Raw genomic sequence first — 22,040 nt, 5'->3', positions numbered from 1 at the left:
GAGTGTGATAGGCCGTGACACTGGTCAATCAACACCTTTCTAAACACGGTGGCACTGTGTGTGTGTGTGTGTGTGTGTGTGTGTGTGTGTGTGTGTGTGTGTGTGTGTGTGTGTGTGTGTGTGTGTGTGTGTGTGTGTGTGTGTGTGTGTGTGTGTGTGTGTGTGTGTGTGTGTGTGTGTGTGTGTGTGTGTGTGTGTGTGTGTGTGTGTGTGTGTGTGTGTGTGTGTGTGTGTGTGTGTGTGTGTGTGTGTGTGTGTGTGTGTGTGTGTGTGTGTGTGTGTGTGTGTGTGTGTGTGTGTGTGTGTGTGTGTGTGTGTGTGTGTGTGGGCCTTAGATTTTCCTGTTTAAATGTGTTTTACTGCAAGTTGAGCAACAACAACATTCTTTGAGGAGAATTTAACATTTCCACGTTGGGCTTAATTTAAACCAGAGTCGGTGTGACGATTTGAGCAGAATGTGAGATAAATGTTTACAGGAAATGGAGAAGCATGGATGCTCCAACAATAGTGACACTAATCTCCAAAGCAATATTCAGTGTCTCAGATGGGCGCTCAGATATGCTGTAATTGAGGAACATTAGTGGTTCTTAGTCACCTTCCATCCTGACAGAGGACAATAGAAGGCAAGTCAAGCATGTCAGGTATCTGCGGGGATTACAACAGCTCTGATGTGCATGGCAGCTTTAAACATTTTAATGAAAGAAGACGTTGTCATCCTGCTCCGCTACAATCGTAACTGAGTCATGCAACTACAGAATTGATGCAGTGTTCCTGGGGTTACAGGACACAATGTGCTATGCAGTTTATTTTTGATTATTTTGACTTTCATTTTATGATTTGGTTTCACTTCATGTTGCACAAACTGTAACTTTAACCCCTTATTAACATTTGGATCAAATGTTCATCCGTAATACCTGTGCTGGTTGCCATTGCGAAAATGTCTTCGGACTGACAATAGATTTGACTCGTTAAGCACACAAAAAGATCTCTTCCTCGCAAAGTAACTCTACTTTAGAAAGTGATAGTATGCTGAGAAGAATACCATCTTTGAATAAAGCCATTTAGTTAATGTGTGTTTGTGTGTGACATGCTTTCTCTTGAATTATAATCTGTCCTTTTTCTCTTGGTCCTTTCAGAGTAGGATACCAACTTCCCTTATTCGCTGGCTTCTGTATCATGTTCATGTCTACAATCAGTAAGTCCTATTCCACCTGTCGTCTTCATCAGAAAATCCTAATGTTTCCTCTTGCCTGATGTTTCTTTGTCTATATTTTTGCTCTTTGATGTGTAGTGTTTGCCTTCTCGTCGAGCTACGCTCTGCTGTTTGTGGCCCGATCACTGCAGGGTGTCGGCTCCTCCTGCTCCTCTGTGGCCGGTAAGATCTTTTTTCTTTTACACCATTCAATTCATCTGAATGTAGATTCTCAAAGGACATTGAGTAACAGCCTGAGCGTGTGCATTTAAAGGAGTGCTGCATTAGAAGTTGTTTGTAGCCTAAATGTTGCCAGATTAGACAGGATGTGCTGACCTCCTCCTGTAGAGAGAGCAGGTTGCCTTCTATGATGCTACACAAGTATTTAAAGAAAGTGGTGTTTTGGACTATCTTACTTTAGTTTGTAATCTAAACATGAAGCACACATCCAAAAGCCTATATGGACTGTTTGTTGTGTAACGGAAGAATTGAAAATGTTGCTTATGTTGGACAAAGTAAGCAAAGCTGCATAAAGATAACTGTATGTTTTCCTACATGTACCCGTATTGAGATAAAGTATAAAGACAATATGTTTTTTTTTAAAGATGGTAACTCCCTTTTAAAACGTTACTGTGAAAGTGGTAAGCTAAAGGATCCATTTAGGCCACAACCATCGAAAATCAGAAACAACATAACAACTTCTGCAACAGACATTGTGCAACAGAAGTATTAATTATGATACACCTAATTCAACACTGCCCTCCATTATTAAACTCCTGTAGGTCCTTTATTTCACGTGTGTGTGGTATTAAAGGCAGTGGCATACCTCTGGCTTTGTAAGGCTCCGTCAGCCTAATTGGACATGCTAGCTAATAGCCAATTACTTCAGCCTGTATTCAGCCTGAAAGCTATCGAAACCACCTGACATCTGAATCCAGAGATAATGAAAAAGTCCCAATAATAAACTGTACTGCCATTTGTTTAGAATCCTCAAACGAAAGGATGGAAAAATAGAACTCAAACATAATCGTGAGTAAAAGAAGCAGAGGCTAAAATTCCCAAACGAACACATGTCAACATGAGTTCCAGTTTATCCCAAAATGAGCCATGTGTTTTTTAATTAGCTAATGTAATTAGCGTTATGACATTTACCACTATTACATATATAAGTATATATGTACCACATTATTTGTGTCTGCTACGTTTTTACATAGCCAACATGTTTTTCAACGAGTGGTTGTTATTGCAGGATCTGTACCTCTGTTTGTTCTCAGGTATGGGAATGCTTGCGAGTGTGTACACAGATGATGAGGAGAGAAGTCGCGCCATCGGAATCGCCCTGGGGGGTCTTGCAATGGGGGTGCTAAGTATGTACACAGATGATTGGGCCAGTCTGGTTGGGCCAGTGAACAGTCAAATGTGTCAATTGCTTTTCTATCCTTTCGACCCTGAGAGAGCGTGAGAACACAGAACAACATTCTGTCATGCTAGGTGCCAAACATGAGCGTATGAAGAGAACTGGATCTTCTTTTCCACATCCACTGGGCCCATAGACCATGCTTGCCTTTTCTTTAAACCAAGCGGCGCCCATTAGCTAGCCATTCAAAAGTACTCAAATGCTACGAACATGCAATGGCGTCCGAACCAATTGTGTAAAGATATCACAGAAAGAGAGACTGCTCGAGATCCCCCTTTATAGCATATCTTTTTATAGTTTTGCTATTTCAATTTGTTCTGAACACAAAAAAAATAAAACCGTTTTATAAAATCATGAACTCAATCAAATCAAATTCACCATTTCATTCAATTCACCATCTGTCAACAACTGAGTGTAAGAGAGTCAAATAAGTTTGGGCTTAATATTATAACATTTTATGAATGCAATTAAACAAAACATATTTAATGGATTAAGAAAAAATGGCATGCATATCTAATCTATCAAATCAAATGTTGAAACATGTATTCAACACTTTTTCAAAACTAACCTGACACACTTAACAAAGCTGCAGTAACTAACGTGATAATAAAGCTGATGTTTCCCCACAGTTGGCCCCCCCTTCGGCAGTGTGATGTACGAGTTTGTGGGGAAGACCGCTCCTTTCCTCATTCTGGCCAGCCTGGCTTTGTTTGATGGAGGTACACTTACATTGTTACTTACATTTAAATCAACAAGAGTCATGCCAAAATGGATGGAAATAATAATGTGTGAGCTTTACATTGTTGAACATATCTTCACATGTTTAATGTTACATTAAGTTGATACACTGTGTGTCTTCACAGCTCTGCAGCTCTTTGTTCTACAGCCCTGCAAGGTGGCCCCAGAGGTGAGTCTGTGTTCCCTGTTCATTCATTTCCTGAACGTTAACATCCTTCATTAAGATGACCTTTACAGCTGCACATCATTTTAAAGATGTTTGATGACATTGTATGGTCAATACAGGAAGTGGGTTAAGAAATGTTAAGAAGGTGGATGATGTGCATCAACACATATGGCTTTTGGTAAATGTAAATGGAGTCAGACACAGTGTCTGACATCTCTGAAGAAAACAGGGACAATTTAACAGTCAGGATCCAACCTTCAGCTCTCCAACCAATTGAAATGTGACCAGCTCTTTCCTCTGATCTGTGGATTGGGGTATCATTGACGTTAGCTTCCAAAAGGCAGGCATCAGCCAATTAGAAGGTTATATGGAAAAAATAAAGGAAATCAGTATTAATAAGTAGAACATTTCAGAAAACAGAGATCCTGATTTGCAACCATTTGTAACGCTTTAAGCTGCATGTCAGTTTGTCTTCTTCTCCATTCCTGTTCCTCAGCGTGAGTTGAGACTTTGGTCAGCCAGACGGACAGCAGGTCTATGTCCGGGGCTATTAGGCTCAAGGAGAATGAAAGAATCTTTCATTCGAGTCTTCAGTGAACAAATTATTGATATTTTTTAAACACTAATTAATAATTCCTTCAGAAAAGAGATAAAGATTGCTTATTCCCTTCTGTTCAAAATGACACATGATCTTATATTATCTGAGATCTGTTGATGGAGGCAAAGCCAGCAGAAGGATCGGTTTTATTTGCAGATTATTTCACCATTCCAATATTCTACATCTCGTGCAATTTTTAGCAAACTATTCCTGCCTAGACATTTTAACAAGATTCCCCAGAGACATGCATCAAGACATGTTAGTTCTGTTTGGATGTCAACAAGCTGCATTAGGCTCACACATTTTATAAAGGTTCTTTAAATGTATATAATTATAAACAGTGAGAATGCTTGCGACTGAATTATATCATAAATTCTGTGTTTGATATAGCATGTTGTTATCTGCCTTTGTCACAGAGTCAGAAGGGGACCTCGCTGTTAACACTGATGAAAGATCCATACATCCTAATCGCAGCTGGTAAGAAAATAATAGCAGATGTGAAGAACACTAATTCACCCCACTGAATCATCAATAAGATATTGCCTTTTATTATGGTGCTGGGGATAAAGCAGGAAGAGAAATGTAACCGGAACCTTTTTGTGTTTGTTGGTCAGCCAAGCACAAAGCCAACAATTAATTTGCTGGATCCAGAGCAGGAATTGAGTTTTGCATATAAAAGATCAGAAATCAGACCAGCTTCTGCCTCACACTTACACTGCTACCAGTTGCTGTTACAGCAAACTAAGCCCAGACACCATTTTCCCTCACCTTCATCAAACACATGTTCCTGGTGGACCACTAAGTTCTCTGACTGGACAGGATATGTATTCCCTCCAGCGTGCTCTGTACCTGCCATGGGGTCCGGTCCCATTTTGACATGTCTAGAATACTTCCACCTGACCAAAACATTGTTCCTGTTCCTAAGGGTCCACATTGGTTCGACTTCAGTCAGACTTAGGTGGGAATAGGCGCATTCACACCGCAGTACGTTTCCCACAAAGGTTCATGAGAACTTAATTCATGAGAACTCTTTAGTTCTCATGAACTAAGTACAGATCGCGTTCACACCGGAATAAGTTCCTGGGGAAGGATTAGGCAAATGAAGCCGCTGACGTCCCCAGGAACTTATTCCGGTGTGAACGCGATCTGTACTTAGTTAATTAGAACTGGGAATCCCAGCAGCTTCTACTGAAGCCTTCCGAGTAAATCGCCAGAACGCCGACACCTCCTCATCACTCCGCCGCTCCCATGTTTTCTTTTGTGTTGCCATAAGTTAGTCTCTCTGCGTTTCTGCGCTGAACTAATGCTAATGCTAATAACGGAGCCTACACACGGCGGCGTGCGTTGCCGCTTGGCGGTGGGCGTGTCTTGAGCTTGGGGAGTCAACGCGAGCAACGCGACCAACAACCAATCACATGAATGTCCCGCCCCGGACATACAAAGCAAAGCATTCATGCTACATCCATGCTAGCTAAATATACTGTCTATGCTGGCTAGCTGTTCATTCAAACGAAGTACACTGGATATAAACTCCCCAAACAGGTGAAAACCTACCAGTTTCACCCACTGTCTCTGCCACCTCCCCCCATGCCTGGATCCTCCGGTTTGTATCCCTGTATGTAAAGAGGGACTGGTCATATAGTACCGGGTGATTCCCTATCGCCACGATCATTTTCTCCTCCATTTTTTGACATATGGGAAATAACTGCGGTCTGGCTCTCCCAACATACACACAGTTTGATTGGCTAGCGCTTGTACTGTCAGATTTGCATATGCGGGATTTGATTGGCTGACGCCTCCGTCGAGGCGGCAAAAGTAGAACATTGCTCTACTTTTGCAGCGAGCACCGCGAGAGAAGCTACGCTTTGCTCCCACAATGCAGTTCGGCGAATCGTGACATCACCCCATTCAAAGTGAATGGGCAGAAGCGTTGAAGCGGCAACGCACGCCGCCGTGTGTAGGGGCCGTAATGCAATGCGAGGATAATAAAATGGCGGCTTCACAAAACTTTTTGGGAGTTTTACGGGGCGTGGTTTGCATTCCGCCCAGCCAATCAGACATAGAAACCTTTTTCTCCCACAAAAGTCCCTGCTCTCTAGCAGGGACGGAAAAGGGGGTAAAAAAGCTTCTGATTAACTAATTTTAGTTCCGGCTCTTTTTGGTGTGAACGCGACATTTCGGAACTATATCGGAATTAAAGTGGGAAAAGTAATGCGGTGTGAACGCAGCTAATGACTAAATCTATAGGGACCTTGCGAGCCGCTGGTTTAAGTCCCGGAACATCGAAGTAATGCCAAGTGTCCTCGAGCAAGGCACTGGACCTACAATGCTTCCAGAGAGCTGTATATAAACCTGCCCAAGGCTTCTTGTACTAAAGTCGGTTAAATTGTTTACCACATCAAGTCCTGATTGGACCAAAATATAGAACTTGCTCAAAAAACATCCTAGGGTCACCAAACCCATCGCTTCCCTAGAAATGTTGTTTAACATTCTGTCCATCACACCACAGGTTGTGGTTGTTACAACATGGAGAGCATCTCAGTGTGACATGTCACAATCAGTATCCAATGTTGAAAAAACTGAAACGTTGGCTTTATTCAAAAGTATTATGTCAACAAATGTCAACTGTATTAGGTTAGTTGAAAGCAATGATATAAAGTTGAAGTAAAACAAAAAATCTCTCGTCATAATACAATTAAAGTCAAAGGTTGAGTTTTTTCAGTGCGTGTACCCAGCCTTCTCTGGGGATAGTGACGGCCACCTTGTGTTCCCTGCCTTTCCCAAAGAATATCAGGGGACACCTTACATCAGGGGCCTTTTCCAGCTTATCCCGATTCACCTTGGCTCGATGTGAGTTGAACATCTGTCCAGCAGCCTGGAGTCAGAATGCTGTGCAAGACATATGATCGCAGATCTGATGAAATAACTAAAGTTGATAATCAATATTTGTTCTAAGTGTTCTGATATCCAGGTAATGGAGAAAACTTTGTCCGCTTTTTGTCAAAGGGAGTCCATGACTATGACATATCACACAAAAAACAAACAGCAGATCAAAATTACAAACCCTTCCTGCAAAGTCTCACATCCAAGACGTTCAACAATGCTATCTGAAATCTCAGATCAGCAGTACTTTCCCTTCAGGTTAAGGAGTGTGTGAAGCTGACAATTGAGCGGCCCGACCAAGCAAGGAGACAGAGGCAGAACGTCCAAAAATACAACCCGGTGTGGGCATTTATTCAAATCATAAGCACATGATTCACAGCCTCAATTGCTGTTCCCCTGAACACAGTCAGCAGCCACAAGGATCTCACCCACACTACCAGCCTCAAAACAGACAGGGCAACAGACCCTAAATACACACACTAATCAGCAATTCGACACAGGTGGGGGGGGAGGAGACAACACAAGGCACCAGGTGCACACAATCAACAGCCACAGACATGGGGGAAGGGGAACACTTTTAACATGAAACCAGGAAACAGAGACAGACAAACTTACATAAATTACATTGTAAGTTTGTAAGTTTATATTCCTGTGCAATGTTTTTAGTGCTATATTACCCGTAACGGAGGCCGAGATCTATGGGCCCAGAGATCACCTCCGTTACATTTCCTTACCCCTCTCCCCAGGAAATACAATGTCTTAGGAATCTTGGCTTCCTCAGGGGGGGCCATGAAGTCGAAAAGAAGCTTCCCTTTCTTCCTCTCCATGCGCTCCTGCTGGTTCTGCGGTCTGACGCGCTCTCTCTCCTGACGGACCTTCTCGGCTATCTTTGCCATCCGCATTTTGCGCTTCAGTTTTTCCCGCTTCTTCCTGCGTCGGAGGTGCCGGTAAACGTGGAACTCCCCGCTGCCTGCACCGGCGCTGGAACCCATCACCTCCCGGACGAACTCCGGAGTTTTGGCAATTATCAAAAGCTGCGACTCCTTTCCTCCAGGTTTCCTTGGCTTGTTATTCTTCTGAGTGTGCGCCGCCATCTTTCCAACCGTTCTCAATGCTTCTGCCTTCCTCTCTTCTTCCCTCTGTAACCAGAGCTGCTCCTCTTTCTGCTCTTGCACCAATCTCTGGTTCTCCGCCAGGATCTCTGATGCCTCAGTGGCAGAGCCAGCACCCGTCGAGCCTCCAGGCAATCTGCCGTCCTGCCTCCGGAGACTCCGTTCCTCTTCCCGTGCGAACTGCTGCTCACCGGCTGCCTGAAGCTGCAGGAGTGACCTCATCATCTCCCGCAGTTCCTCCATCACTCTCACCTCCTCACTTGGTCAATCCCACTTCTGACACCAATTGTGAAGCTGACAATTGAGCGGCCCGACCAAGCAAGGAGACAGAGGCAGAACGTACAAAAATACAACCCGGTGTGGGCATTTATTCAAATCATAAGCACATGATTCACAGCCTCAATTGCTGTTCCCTGAACACAGTCAGCAGCCACAAGGATCTCACCCACACTACCAGCCTCAAAACAGACAGGGCTACAGACCCTAAATACACACACTAATCAGCAATTCGACACAGGGGGGGGGAGGAGACAACACAGGGCACCAGGTGCACACAATCAACAGACATGGGGGAAGGGGAACACTTTTAACATGAAACCAGGAAACAGAGACAGACAAACTTACATAAATTACATATATTCCCCTGCTTCCTGTGCAATGTTTTTAGTGCTATATTACCCGTAACGGAGGCCGAGATCTATGGGCCCAGAGATCACCTCCGTTACAGAGTGACAGCACAGGAACAAAGAGGCTGTGTTTGTATGTGTGTATACCGTCATCCAGGCGGCTAAAGAGGTAACAAATAAGGACCAAAGACAGACCATAATTGACACTGCTTCCACTTATCCGTAATCTTCCTCCCCAGGTGCCATTTGCTTTGGAAATATGGCCATTGCCATGATGGAGCCGACCCTGCCGATCTGGATGATGGAGACCATGTGTTCCAAGAAATGGCAGCTAGGTATTTAAAAGCTCAGTTCAGTAGTAAAATACACTCTACGCACAAAAACGAGTAGGAGGACCCACACACACTTTCTTCAGTTATTGTTGTAGTCTTCGTTACAGGCGATGTTTTACAAGACTACTGTACACTGTGTTTCACATGTTTCTTTCCATCTACATAGAAGAGGGGGTCAGATTCTTAGAAACACCTCTGATTATAAAGCAGGGCAGCGCCAGCCACCAGTATGACCTTAATGTTAAATCCTGATAATTATCTGAAGCTCTTTGACAGTGCCCAGGGAAACTGAATTTTAAATAACCAACAATAAAGTGTTTTACATTGTTTCGCCTCTATTACAACATTATATTTACTTAACAATACTGACAACCATATTTGTCATAGTTTTCATTTTATTTTTTGTAGACAACCCCTGAATTCCATTTATTTTACAACTCGAACAGAAAGCATTTAAGTAAAGCATCATCGTGAACATTATGTAAGAAAACCCCATCACATGCTTTGTACTGTAAAATAAAATGTATTTGTAGTAACTAACTGTAACCTTTTCCTTGCAAAGTCAACACTCGATTCAAGAAGAAAGGTCAAAATGAGCCATGACATGTTAACAATAACCAATGGGAAAACAACAATGTGGCTTTTCTCCAGAACTGCACCAGAAAACATCCAGTATTCGACCTCTACAAGTATCAAATTGTAAAAAGTGTTTACGTTAACATCCAACTACAATATTTATTTGCTGAGCGCTCCAATATATCTGATCTGTGGCTTAATACTAGAGAGGTGCATGGAAAATAAAACAAACCTGTCTGTTGTTTAATGTACTAAAGGTTGTTGTGGTTAGCGGAGCCATATAACCACAAAGCAGTAATTCGACCTTACTTAGTGACTTGACGTAGCACTCCTCTACCACGCTAGATATTTTCTATAGCGAGGCTTCCTGCAGTCTTTGGTGTTATTAGTTTGTTCCAGTGCGCTGTATATGAAGTCTAGGTCAGATAAAGAGTATGGGTGGGGAACAGGATATTAGGGTGTCATGTGCTGGCAGGTGGAAGGCACAAGTCTTCATTACAGACAATGGAAGCTGTGCTGATAGAGATCTGCTTATCACACCTTCAGTCTGTGTGTGTGTGTGTGTGTGTGTGTGTGTGTGTGTGTGTGTGTGTGTGTGTGTGTGTGTGTGTGTGTGTGTGTGTGTGTGTGTGTGTGTGTGTGTGTGTGTGTGTGTGTGTGTGTGTGTGTGTGTGTGTGTGTGTGTGTGTGTGTGTGTGTGTGTGTTGACCCAGGCGTCGCTTTCTTACCAGCATCCGTCTCCTACCTTATTGGAACCTACATCTTCGGCATCTTGGCGCTCAAGATGGGGAGGTAGGGAGATACATGATCCTTATCTGTTCTCTCTGTATATATTTACTTTTCAGTTTTTTGGTGTTTGAGAGGTTGGCTTTATTGAGGCTTTTATGATACAGGAACATACAGCATTGAGGGACTTATATATATATAACATAGTCTTGTGAGAATATATTAATAGCTACATTAAGAACATTTAAAGACTATGAAATAAATAAATAAAAACTTCCGCCCTTATGGGCAAAGCTAACCGGTGGTTCGTACACAATATGTTCCATATGTGTGTCCATATAAGATATTATAACAGTTGAATTTGCTTGAATTGTGGCCTATTGCCTGAAACAAAAGGGAGACTGTTTTATCAAGGTTTCCAGATAAGTCATGATAAGGATTTCCTGTTTCATTATCACCTTATTGGTATTTCCTTCTTTTCAGGAAAATATTACACCACCTCACATTACACCCATTAGAAACATGTTTCCTCTTCAGGGACTGCCAAAAATAACAACCTTCCAAAATAACAGAAACACATTGCTTTTGGATGAACCTTGTTCATTCCCAGATATTAAGCATTGCAATGTATGTGACATATATATTTGAAGTATTGTTGTTATTGGTTAGGGAAAGCTGGCATAATTCTGAAAGTATTGGAACATATTATTGAAGTGTTTTAGAGAATACTGACTGTCTCTTCTCTCCTTACAGATGGCTTTGTGCTCTCATTGGAATAACAGTGGTTGGAATCAGCGTAATATGTGTAAGTATGGGCAAGACAACTACACCATTACTGTGGATTCAGAAATCAACTATGGGACAATTGAGCACTGATCCATGAGGAGTTTAAAACATGAACTGAATTTTAAGATGTGGGGGTGTGCAGTGAAATCAGCCAGTAACCACAGTAAGTCATACAGGAAAGACTTTTCACTGACTATGAATCATCACGACAGCGCTCTAAACAACTGATCTGTTTTCTTACTTTCATTGCGTCCATTGTTTTCTTTTAGTGTGTTCTCGTCTCATTTTGTATGTATGTTTTCTTGTATGCTTCTTAAAGTATTTATTTATAATTTATTCATTATTATTAAGGGTCCAAGAGTACTTACGAAAGCACTATATCAATTAAATGTAGTATTATTTCCCGGTCAGGACAGTCGATTGGCATACCAAATGCTAAGTTTCCAGCTAACACTAGCTCTAGCTTGCTAGCTTGGTTAGCATGTTGCGTTCGTATTTTCAGTTTACTTTAATATTAGTTGTGTGTAACTCTGTTAAATTCTGGCTTCTTAAGTCATTCAATCAAGCTCAATAGAAAAATGTATCATTAAAAAAATAAAGATGAGTATTCACACCAAATATGAATATACAAAAAGATACAACAAAAACGTACTACTGTAGTGCCGAGAGACGGGAGGCGGAGGCGGGGTATCAAAGGTACAAGTATGGAAGCAAACAAGAGACAGAAGTATTTTAATTTGATTAGACACCGAATTTATAGCATTGAAAATAATTACTTTGAAAATGATGTACAGTATCTGAATGTTTTTGCTCCGAATGTACCTATGTGAAATAAAAATGTAAAAATGAAAGTGAAAAAAATTCGAATGTTCAAATTCAGATCCCAAAAATTCAAGTGAAAAAAATTCGACGTCAAAAAATTCGGTGTATAAAATTCGATGTCCAAAATTGCGATGCAGCATCATCCGGGCTACTCAGATAGGATAAGCAATCGAGCCCTAATGCAATCCGACTTCTGGCCTATCAGAGCACGGCTTTGTCAGTCATGTGATCACAACAACCCGGGAGAAAAATGACGGAGAACAGCGGGGCTCGGTAAGTAGTCAGTTTGTGCTCTTTATTTTACAAGCAGTGAGGGCTCGACAGCATTTGTATCTTACATTAGCTAGCTAAATGAGTGAAGTAGCCTTGTGCCTTGCTGTTAGCAAGCTCCGTAGTTATCATTAATTGAAGTGAATCACAATGTTACCGTGTCCTTTTGTGTGTGTGTGTGTGTGGGCGGGGGGGGGGGGGTGGGGGTTTGACGGTTTGCAAAGTAACGTAACGATCACTTCGGTTAGATAAGTCAAGTAGACCATGCTACACTATGCGAAATACTCTCTTACAAAAGCCCTGCATTTAAACATGTTAATGTTACTTTAGTAAAAGTATGTTAGTATAATTAGGAAAGTGTTGTTAAAGTATTTAAAGTAGACACAAGTTATATTATATCATTTGTTGTATTGTTATTAACGATGCAAGAGTTGACTTAACTGTTGTAGTTGGAGCTCATTTTGAACAATGAGCTAACTAATGATTGCTTTCATAATGGTTTAATGTGCTGACTATTTTCTACATTAATAGATGAAGGTCTGGTTTGTTCAAACTCTCAAAATAGTAGGACACTGTCATAATTACCCAGAGTCCGAAGTGACACCTTTACAATGTTAAAGCTGTTAGATAAATGTAGTGATGTAAAAACTAAAATATTCAAGATAGTGTAGTGGAAAAGAGATAATGTTTTAAAAAAATGTTTACTAAAACAAAATCTCTTGTTTTGGACTGACAGTAATGATTCAAGAAATAGTAGATAGATAAATACGCACACATCAATCTGTGTGCATTTGTTGTGGATGGAACACAACAAATGGTGCTCTTACCTGTGATGCCTCCTCCAAACATTATAACCAGACTGTATCATTCAAACTATAAGTAACAGTTCTAGCTACTTGACTTTAGACAAACAATTAAAAAGACAAAATCAACACAATTTATTGAAAGCCCAATCTTTATTTTACGGTGCCTCTCCTTTTGTTTGTATTATTAAACCCTGTCAATCTAAAAAACTGAGCAACTCAACAGTTAACTTTATATTTCTTATTGTCCAAAGCATCTATTACACTATTTTTCCCCTCTCATATTCACAGGAAGGATGATTAGAGACTTTGGGGGAGACCTCAGCTTTATGAACGTCCTGTCTGTTGCTTTGGCCAGAGAGGACCGAGGGTCTTTTCCTGCGAGGAGGACCAGGCCTGAGGGAGGAGGACCAGGCCTGAGGGAGGAGGACCTGGCCTGAGGGAGGAGGACCTGGCCTGAGGGAGGAGGACCAGGACTGAGGGAGGAGGACCAGGACTGAGGGAGGAGGACCAGGCCTGAGGGAGGAGGACCAGGCCTGAGGGAGGAGGATCTGCACCAGCTGTACCTACAGAACTTAGCCCATGCTGGGCATAGCTGTTACCACCTGCACAGGCCTAGCCTGTCAATTAACAGATTAACATTTAGTTTAACTTATGTATATTATTTCGTTTTTATTTAAAAAAAATTGTGATGGTTCATGCTTGATAACTTTTAGTTCACATTTCAATAAATTGTATTTGTATTTGCACTCCTTTTGTCCGTTATTCTTACTGAAAATGTGAAATTGCACATTCATATCTGACTGAAGATTGGCACCATTTATTTGGGTATAACCAGTCTCTGATAGTGTTACGTTATTATGAGAGTGCTCTGTTTGATTCTGAAATTGTATATATTTATATAATATACATAGGCTATATATATGTGTGTGTGTGTGTCCACATCTGTAGCCTGTTATTGTCTCATTATACCACACTGTGAATGAATCAAAGTAAATATATAAGTGGTCATGAACACATCTGTCCATCAGACAGAGGGCTGCTGTGCCTCCTGTCATCATTAATGGACGTAGAGGAGTTCTCATTTCTCTAACTGCCTGCTGCTTCCCCTCCTCTCTCCTCGGTTCCCCTCCTTGGCTCCTCCGCTCGCATCTCCTGTGGGCGGGACTAAGTCTTGAGGAGGGGAATTAGTGAAATGAGAAGGGGCCTAAGTGTCTCTTAATGAATGTCCTGTACTGCTCTTAAATCTCATCACATCAGCTTTTCCTTTCCCTCTTGGATGTTCTTCTGGACCCTCAGAGAAAGAGAAAATGGTGAAGCAGTCCTGTCTCTCAGGCCTGTCCTTTCCTAACAGAAATATCATAACATATTATTGCAGAGCAAGTGTGTTATTTAAGAAAGAGGTGTGTTTGTTCAGGGGCTATAAATATAATGATTTTTTTTTATTTGAATATGTTTTTTAAATCCAACAGTGTACTACAAAGATAATCAGATTATGAATAAACCGTTCTAAATTCATCAACATTGAAATAAATGTATTATTAAAATAATATTTAACTGTTATCAAAACTTAGTGCAACTGTAGAAGCTTGCTCTGTCTGGTTGTCTCACTGAAAGAATCACATGTTTTTACAGTCAGTATGCAGAGACAAAGGGTCGCAGCTCTCACTATGTTCAATAATATTTTCCTTAAATACATTGAAATGTGAAAGTTGAACAAAAAAGTTATGTTGCTTGGTAAAATGTAACCTTTTGCTAAGAAAGTACACTCAACATCACTGATGTGTAGGTGATCTAGTATTCAGTCATGTTTAATGGCATGTATATCAGTGTATTGGAGTCATTACTTTATGCATTCTTTGTAAAGTATGAAAAAGGTGTACCTTGGAATCCGTGCTGAAGTTCTCTGCTGCTAGGAGTCCAGATCTGTCTCTCCTCCTCTAGTCCAGCCTGTCTGGATCACCTTGAGGAGACTTTGAACAAACAGATGTAAAGTTACATGCATGGCTTACAGACTTCTTTACATGCAAACTACTTTTTATCTTCTTTTAAAAAACAGGTCATAATCTTATTGTTATACTTAAGAAATTGCTGGATATCACAGTCCTTATACTGTATCAGTTTGAGTAGGTCCTTTTTATTTTGGATGAGTTTTTCATGAGTTTTTCATATGCCATATTCATATGTATCACACGCGTAAGGGTAAGACACAAACCTATTGAACAAATGCAATGGATAAGCTTAATTTTCACTGAAGTGACAGATAACGTCATATCTAATATTTAAACAAATCATTTCCTCCTTGTCACTAAAGCATTGACTACGCTATTCATCGTCCTTAAATGCAGGAATTAAGTTACATGTTCCGTTCTACAGCCACGATAAGGCTGTTTCTCAAGTGTGATGATAATACAATTAAAAGAGGAATTGGTAATAATATTAAAAATGACAATATTTGGGTCGTTCGTCGGATAGGCGGTTAGCTGCAATAAATAACTCCAGTTCAACAAACCATATTACAATATCTAAGGGAGCATTATTTCTGGACCATCTTGAAATGTGACGTTCATATTTTAAAGATACACACATTTCATTGTGAGGTTGATTTAATATACACTAAGCCTCTCTTCAACAATACGTTGAAGTTAGCTAGTCTATTTGATGCTATAGTAGAGCATAGCGAATTTAAATGAACCTTAACAATGCATAACCTAACTAACCTAATAACCTAACTAGCAAACTAACTATCTAACATACAAGGATGACCTTATTTTAGCAACCTCGCACAGAAGCCTTTTGGTATACAGTAGCATCCCACTTAATGTTTTACACTCTTGGATGCAACGCATAGCATCGTTAGCACAGATGGAGCTACGATTGCTCAAATGCTAACCTAACTCTAAACATTCATTAACGTTGATTGATTGAATTGAAAAGTTTATTAACAGCTTGTATATTGGGTACAGTACAGTACAGCTCAAAACATACAATTGTTAAGGGGATGCAGACCAGAGAAAGACTTTCGTCTTGTTTACATCAGGGTCCCCCATTTCCAATTCATCATGTCATTAAGACATATAAGACATATTTGACATACAGATGGCTTATTTACAATGTACATACAGGTGGTTTTTACATACAGATTGCTTGTTTACAATTTTCATTTTAGATTTCGTTCTAATACATCCTAACCAGACATTTAAGACATACCAAGTCTACAGATATACAGTTAGTAACAGAGTCTAAAATGCGAGTATATACATAGATGGGGGGGGGGGGGAAGCTGTCCATTGAACGACAGGTTGAGATTTGTACCATTACCGGGGCCAGTTTTGCAATGCTCTCCCCCGAAGGTGCTCTTTAAGAGAGGTTTTGAAGGTAAGTATAGTTTTACTTTCCTTTACAGTTGTGGGAAGAGCGTTCCACCTTGATGTGGCATAATTGCGAAACGTGTATTCCCCCTTTTTTGTGCCAAATCTGGGTGTCACATGATTTGTGGAGCTCCCTCTGGTGTTATGATCATGGTATTCCTTGACCTTTGGGAAGAATTTTGACATGTACATGGGTACCATAGAGGTGTAGTGGATCTTGTAGACCAGGCCCATTGCAAGTAGCTATACTCTGTCGTCTACTCTAAGCCATCCTAGGTTGTCAAAGTGGGCAGAGGTGAGGTGGGTTCTAGATGAAAGGTCAAGCAGTAGTCTGACCAGTTTATTTTGCGATGTTTGAAGTTTTATTTTTAGCGCCTTGGAGGTGCTATGGTACCATGACGTGCAAGCATAGTCATAGTACCCTTGAATGAGTGCTCCTGCCAGAGTTTTCAGGGTGTTTTTGTTTACCAAAGAGGAGATCCGGTATAGGAATCTAGTTCTTTGATTGACTTTTTTTATTACATTGGATGCTATTTTGTCACAGGAGAGGTTTGCCTCAAGAATAGATCCTAGGTATGTAATTTCCTTCTTACTTGTGACAATAATGTCGCCCACTGCAACTGAGAAGTCGTCGGATTTGCTGAGATTATGTTTCGAACCGAAGAGAATGGACTCTGTTTTACCCAGGTGTAATGATAATTTATTATCGGCGAGCCAGGTGCAGATTCTGCCGAGCTCGGAGCTGAGGGTTTTTTCAACCTGCAACCTGTTCCTGTCAGAGACCAGCAGGGCTGAGTCGTCCGCGAACAGGAACAAGTTGCAGTCACATGCTGATGACATGTCATTTACATAAATTAGGAACAGTAACGGACCTAATATGCTTCCTTGTGGAACACCACAGCTCACTGGGAGGGGGGGGGACAGAGTACCGTTTACCTCCACCATCTGTTCTCTCCCCTCCAGGTAGGATTGCATCCAGCTCACCGATAGTTTATCAAAACCAATTGCTTTTAGCTTGTCAATCAGAATGGGGTGATTGACAGTGTCGAAAGCCTTTTGTAGGTCCAGCATCACCATGCCGCAGTACTTGCCCTCGTCCACCTCTTGTTTGATGTGGTCGCTCAAATAAAGAAGGCATGTGTCAGTGGAGTGGGATGTTCTAAAGCCAGATTGAAATTCATAGATTAGTTTCTTTTCCGCGAGGTACTTTTCGACCTGTTCATATACTATTTTTTCCATGACTTTCGAGATGGAGGTAAGTATAGAAACAGGGCGGTAGTTGCCTGGGTCCAATTTGCTGCCCTTTTTGTGCAGGGGGGTTACTCTTGCAATTTTGAAGTCTTTGGGTACTTTTCCCTGTTTTATGGAGAGGTTAATTATGTGAGCTATGACTGGTGAGATGGCGGTTGCTGTGTCTCTGAGGAATTTGGAGGGGATATTGTCGTGGCCAGTGGCCTTGTTAGGTTGGAGGGCGCTCAGTTTAATGAGTACCTCTGCTGTTACCCTTGCTAGACTGAAATCATCTTTGCGTACCCCTAGGTTTTTGTAGTAGGTCATGATGTGATCTACTCCAAAAAGCCCTGAGTGGGAGGGTAATTTATTTACAAGAGTTGTGGCTATGTTTGTCAAAAAAATGTTTAAGTACTTGGCCACATCCAGTTTGTCTGTGATGAGCCTGTTATCTGTCTTTATGTTTAAGTTAGAAAATCTCGTTTTGAGTTTTTTACTGCAGCCAAGCTGGTTATTAAGTAATTTCCAAAGTTCACGGGGTTTATTTTTGTTTTCCTCAGTTTTGATATTGATGAAATTCTTTTTGGCAGTTTTGATCATGGAGCTTACGTCATTTCTTAGTCTGTTTCTTTCCATTTTGAGTTCAGTCACGTGGGCCTGGAGTTCACTGCTCGTGCTTTTGGAAAGCATTGACTGACTTTTATGAAACTCAGAGCATTTTTTGTCTCTGGTTTTCATGGCGGTCAGTATGCTGGAGTGCATCCACGGTTCAGCGCGATTTTTTACCCTGGTTGTTCTTAGGGGGGCCAAATCATTGAGTATTACAGAGAATTTATTTTTGAAACCAAGCCATGTTTCTTCAACTTGTGTACCACTGAGCTCATCTGACCAGTCCAGGCTCTCCAGTTCTAGGTTAAAGGCCACGCTAGAGTAGTTTTTGAGGTCTCTAGATATGACTGTTTTGTGACAGCCGGCCCTTTGTTTTAGCTTTTTGCGGGTACAGAATATCATATAATGATCACTTAACCCGCATGCTATAACCCCTTTACTGGAGATCCTGGACTTGTCAGAGGTCAGAATGAGATCAATGGTAGTTTGTGTTGTTTCACATACCCGGGTGGGTTGGGTGATTAGCTGGCTGAAGCCGTACAGATCACAAATCCTACTGAAGGACTTGAAGACGGACGTGTCTTCACGTTGCATATCCGTGTTCCAGTATCCAATAATAATTGTCTCTACATCCCCCACATCAGCCAAACACCCATCTAATGTATCATAAAAGTCACTCTGTTCCGGTGGTCTATAGATTGTCCCGACTATTACAGATTTAGCATTGTCAAAAAGAATTTCAACCCACACAGATTCAATATTTTCATGATGCAGGTCAGTTCGGTTTTTGAAATTGGTGTCTTTATGTATGTACATGCAGACACCACCTCCATTCACGTTCCTGTCCCTTCTCACTACAAGATAATCTTCAATTTCAATCTCTGAATCTGTAATGGAATTGTCCAATTTGGTCTCAGAAAAGCATAATATGCTTGCCTTACCGTTCATGAATAGCTGCCTGAGTTCAGCCAGTTTGTGTCTCAGGCTGTTAGTGTTCAGATGAAAAATATGTAGTCCATTTTTGTTGCTTAAATGCACAATGTCGTCAGCTTGCAGATATTTGTCTTTGTCCGTTACAGCAACCGGCTTGTCGTGGTGGTGTGGTGGTGTGGTGTGGGGTGGGGTGGTTTGGGGTGGTGGTGAGGTGGTGGTGGTGGTGGGGGAGGGAGGCTCCTTTGTAGCTTTAGCCGTTGATATGCTAGCAGGGTGGCTAACAACATGGCTAACAACATGGCGGATATTTGTTCCCTCGGATCTCGGTTCTCTTCCTCTCGTCACTGCCTCATGCGTGTCTGTCTGCCGAGGCGTCCCCGGGGGAATCTCGAAGTCTCCGTTTATTCCTTGGTCTCCGCTGTCTCCACGGTCTCTGTTGTCGTCGCGTAGTTGTTGTTGCAGCGGAAGAGATGCTAGTTGTGATGCTAATTGTGATGCTAGCTGCTCGAGCCTGCAGGACTGGCTTCTTGTCTGCACCGGGCCCGGATTCAGATGGATGTCTCCCGCTAACAATAAGACCAAGACGATCATACTTCTTCGGTCTAGTTTGCCTGACGGGGGTAAGTACTTTCGCGTCGGGTTTGAAGTTAATAATGCATGAATGCTAGCACTTCCAAAAGCGAGGTGTTTCCTTTCCCAGCCGCTGAGAAGGTAAAAGTCATTGTGGTTCATTTTATCCCCGCTTTCATTACTCTCCTTCTCTACGTGATGTTGCCTCATTGATGAGTTGAGGTAGGAGTCCATAATCCATATTGTCAGGAGGATGAAATATGTAAAAAATCGTGAGGAATAACCGCCAAAGCGGGAGCTCTCGAAAATGCGACCACTCATAGTGAAACCGGATGTTGACTTAATAAAAACACCAGTAACATAACATAAAGTACGCAGGGTTGACTTACCGAAGAAACTGCATTCATGGACGGTCTGTTTTAACAGCAGATAAATCCTATATTTGCATGACGAATAGTCCACCAGGAACCAACACAACAAACACGGCCGAGTTCAAGTAGTGTTCTCCTCATGAGCTGACCCCCTGTAGCATCACGGAGCCAATGGAGCTAACGGAGCTAGCAGAGAGGAGCTAGGAGCAGCAGTCCCGTTGTCATGAAGGGGGAATCTAACTATATACAGAATATGTTTTTGTGGATCCAGGCTAGAAACATGTTCATTTTCTGATGTTAAGTTGGACATTTTAAAGAGCCTGTGACACGAGTTTCCCCCATCATCCAAACCCATCAATTTGAGTAAATATTGTCTCCTTGAAAACCGTCACTGCACTGATTTTGGATATTTGTACTTTGATAACCATTAATCTGCCCTTCAATGTTGACCATTTTCTGGATCTTCTCGGGGATTCTTCAAGTGCCGCCAAATTATGTGTGACGTCATTACGGGCACAGCGCTCAAGCTGCACCGTTCAGGATCCCAGCATCTGCATGTAAACGCACGATGGCATGGCGCACACAGCAGCAAGCTCAGACAGCGATGACAGTTTAATTTTGAACGTGTCTGAGAGCTCATATGAGGCTGAAGGATCGGTTTATGTTGTATCTGTTAGAAGTTTAGGAATTAGGTGCGTCAATATGGGCGATCATACGGTCATGTAGCCAGTGGTGGAATGGGACTAAAAATCATCCTGGGACTCTCAACCGGCCCACTTCGGTACCGCTAGTAAATTGTCAACGGGGGGAGTGGGGGATGTCAGGGGCAGCGGGTGCTGTAGTCTAGGGAAGGCTAAGCCTTCCCAAATATTTGTGTCACTGCATCCTGGTAAAATACAAATATAATGTATAATGTCTGTGTCTTTGACATTAGCGCTGCTAGCCACCTGTGCCCTGTACTACGAAGCCAGTTCAACATACCCTGGATATGTTTGAGTAACAAACAAACTAACAACAACAAACTAGCAAACGCGATCTCACTAAGCGGTCCTACGACGCTGGTTATCAACTCGGTAAATCAAGCCAGGGTTTCTCTCACCAGCTGAGAGCGCGTTCACGTGAAAGGGGCGGGGTTAGCTACATTTGACCAATCACAAACAGGGACAAGTGTACTGACAGCGCAGCGTCATACTTCATTAATGAAAAGTAAACTAATATTAGACAAATATGAGCTTTCAACATCCATGACTTAAACATATAATCCTGGATACAAGCCACATAGTTGCACCTGCAAGGAGAATACAGAACAACTGGTTAAAAAATAACTAGGCCTACCGAGTGTTTGAAAGTGTATAGTTGTATGATATCACTGCCCCATCTAAGACACGAGTGGATCTGACTTTAATTACATTTGACTCGAGTGTTTCGTCAACATAATATGTTGCTTAAAATAATACTGCATACAGTATGTGACACTGTAAGTGTTGCACGGCCAGATACGGCTGGAGAAGCTGACTCAGATAAGGAAATATATGATATATTATGATATTATATGCAGGGGCGGATCTAGACAAATATTCATGGGGTGGCAGGAGATTTTGAGGGGTGGCATCCCCTGACAGAAGTATATGCTGATTTAAATCGCAATCATATCAATCAATTAGGGGTGTAACGGTACACGTACCCGTACTGAAATTATTCGGTACGGGCCCTTCGGTTCGGTACACGTGTGTACCGAACGAATATAGCGTTAAACGTACAAAATTGAGAACATGAACAACTTTCTGGAAGTAATCTATATCATAGAGCGACCAAGTCATTTCATTGGACGAGAGGCATACTATGAGAGCTGGTCACAGGGATGCTTTCAAATGTAGTCAGTAATTTGAGGAACTGTCGAAATGGCGAA

General features: G+C 41.7%; 1 protein-coding gene across 3 annotated transcripts in view; it reads left to right on the top strand.

Moving 5' to 3' along the window:
• The window catches only part of slc18a2 (solute carrier family 18 member 2), a 75,665-nt gene that overhangs the window by 36,471 nt on the left and 17,154 nt on the right, over window positions 1–22,040 (top strand). For all 3 annotated transcript variants that reach the window (XM_034215024.1, XM_034215023.1, XM_034215025.1), the window contains exons 3-11: window positions 1,137–1,195; window positions 1,292–1,375; window positions 2,467–2,559; window positions 3,239–3,328; window positions 3,473–3,516; window positions 4,528–4,588; window positions 8,972–9,067; window positions 10,354–10,432; window positions 11,120–11,171. In XM_034215024.1, the coding sequence (XP_034070915.1) occupies window positions 1,137–1,195; window positions 1,292–1,375; window positions 2,467–2,559; window positions 3,239–3,328; window positions 3,473–3,516; window positions 4,528–4,588; window positions 8,972–9,067; window positions 10,354–10,432; window positions 11,120–11,171 (658 nt within the window). The remainder of the gene's footprint in view (window positions 1–1,136; window positions 1,196–1,291; window positions 1,376–2,466; window positions 2,560–3,238; window positions 3,329–3,472; window positions 3,517–4,527; window positions 4,589–8,971; window positions 9,068–10,353; window positions 10,433–11,119; window positions 11,172–22,040) is intronic.

Source organism: Gymnodraco acuticeps, unplaced genomic scaffold (assembly GCF_902827175.1).
Source record: "Gymnodraco acuticeps unplaced genomic scaffold, fGymAcu1.1, whole genome shotgun sequence".
NCBI lineage: Eukaryota > Metazoa > Chordata > Actinopteri > Perciformes > Bathydraconidae > Gymnodraco > Gymnodraco acuticeps.
Note: the sequence above shows the minus strand (reverse complement) of the source record. Positions and strands in the feature narration are given on the sequence as shown.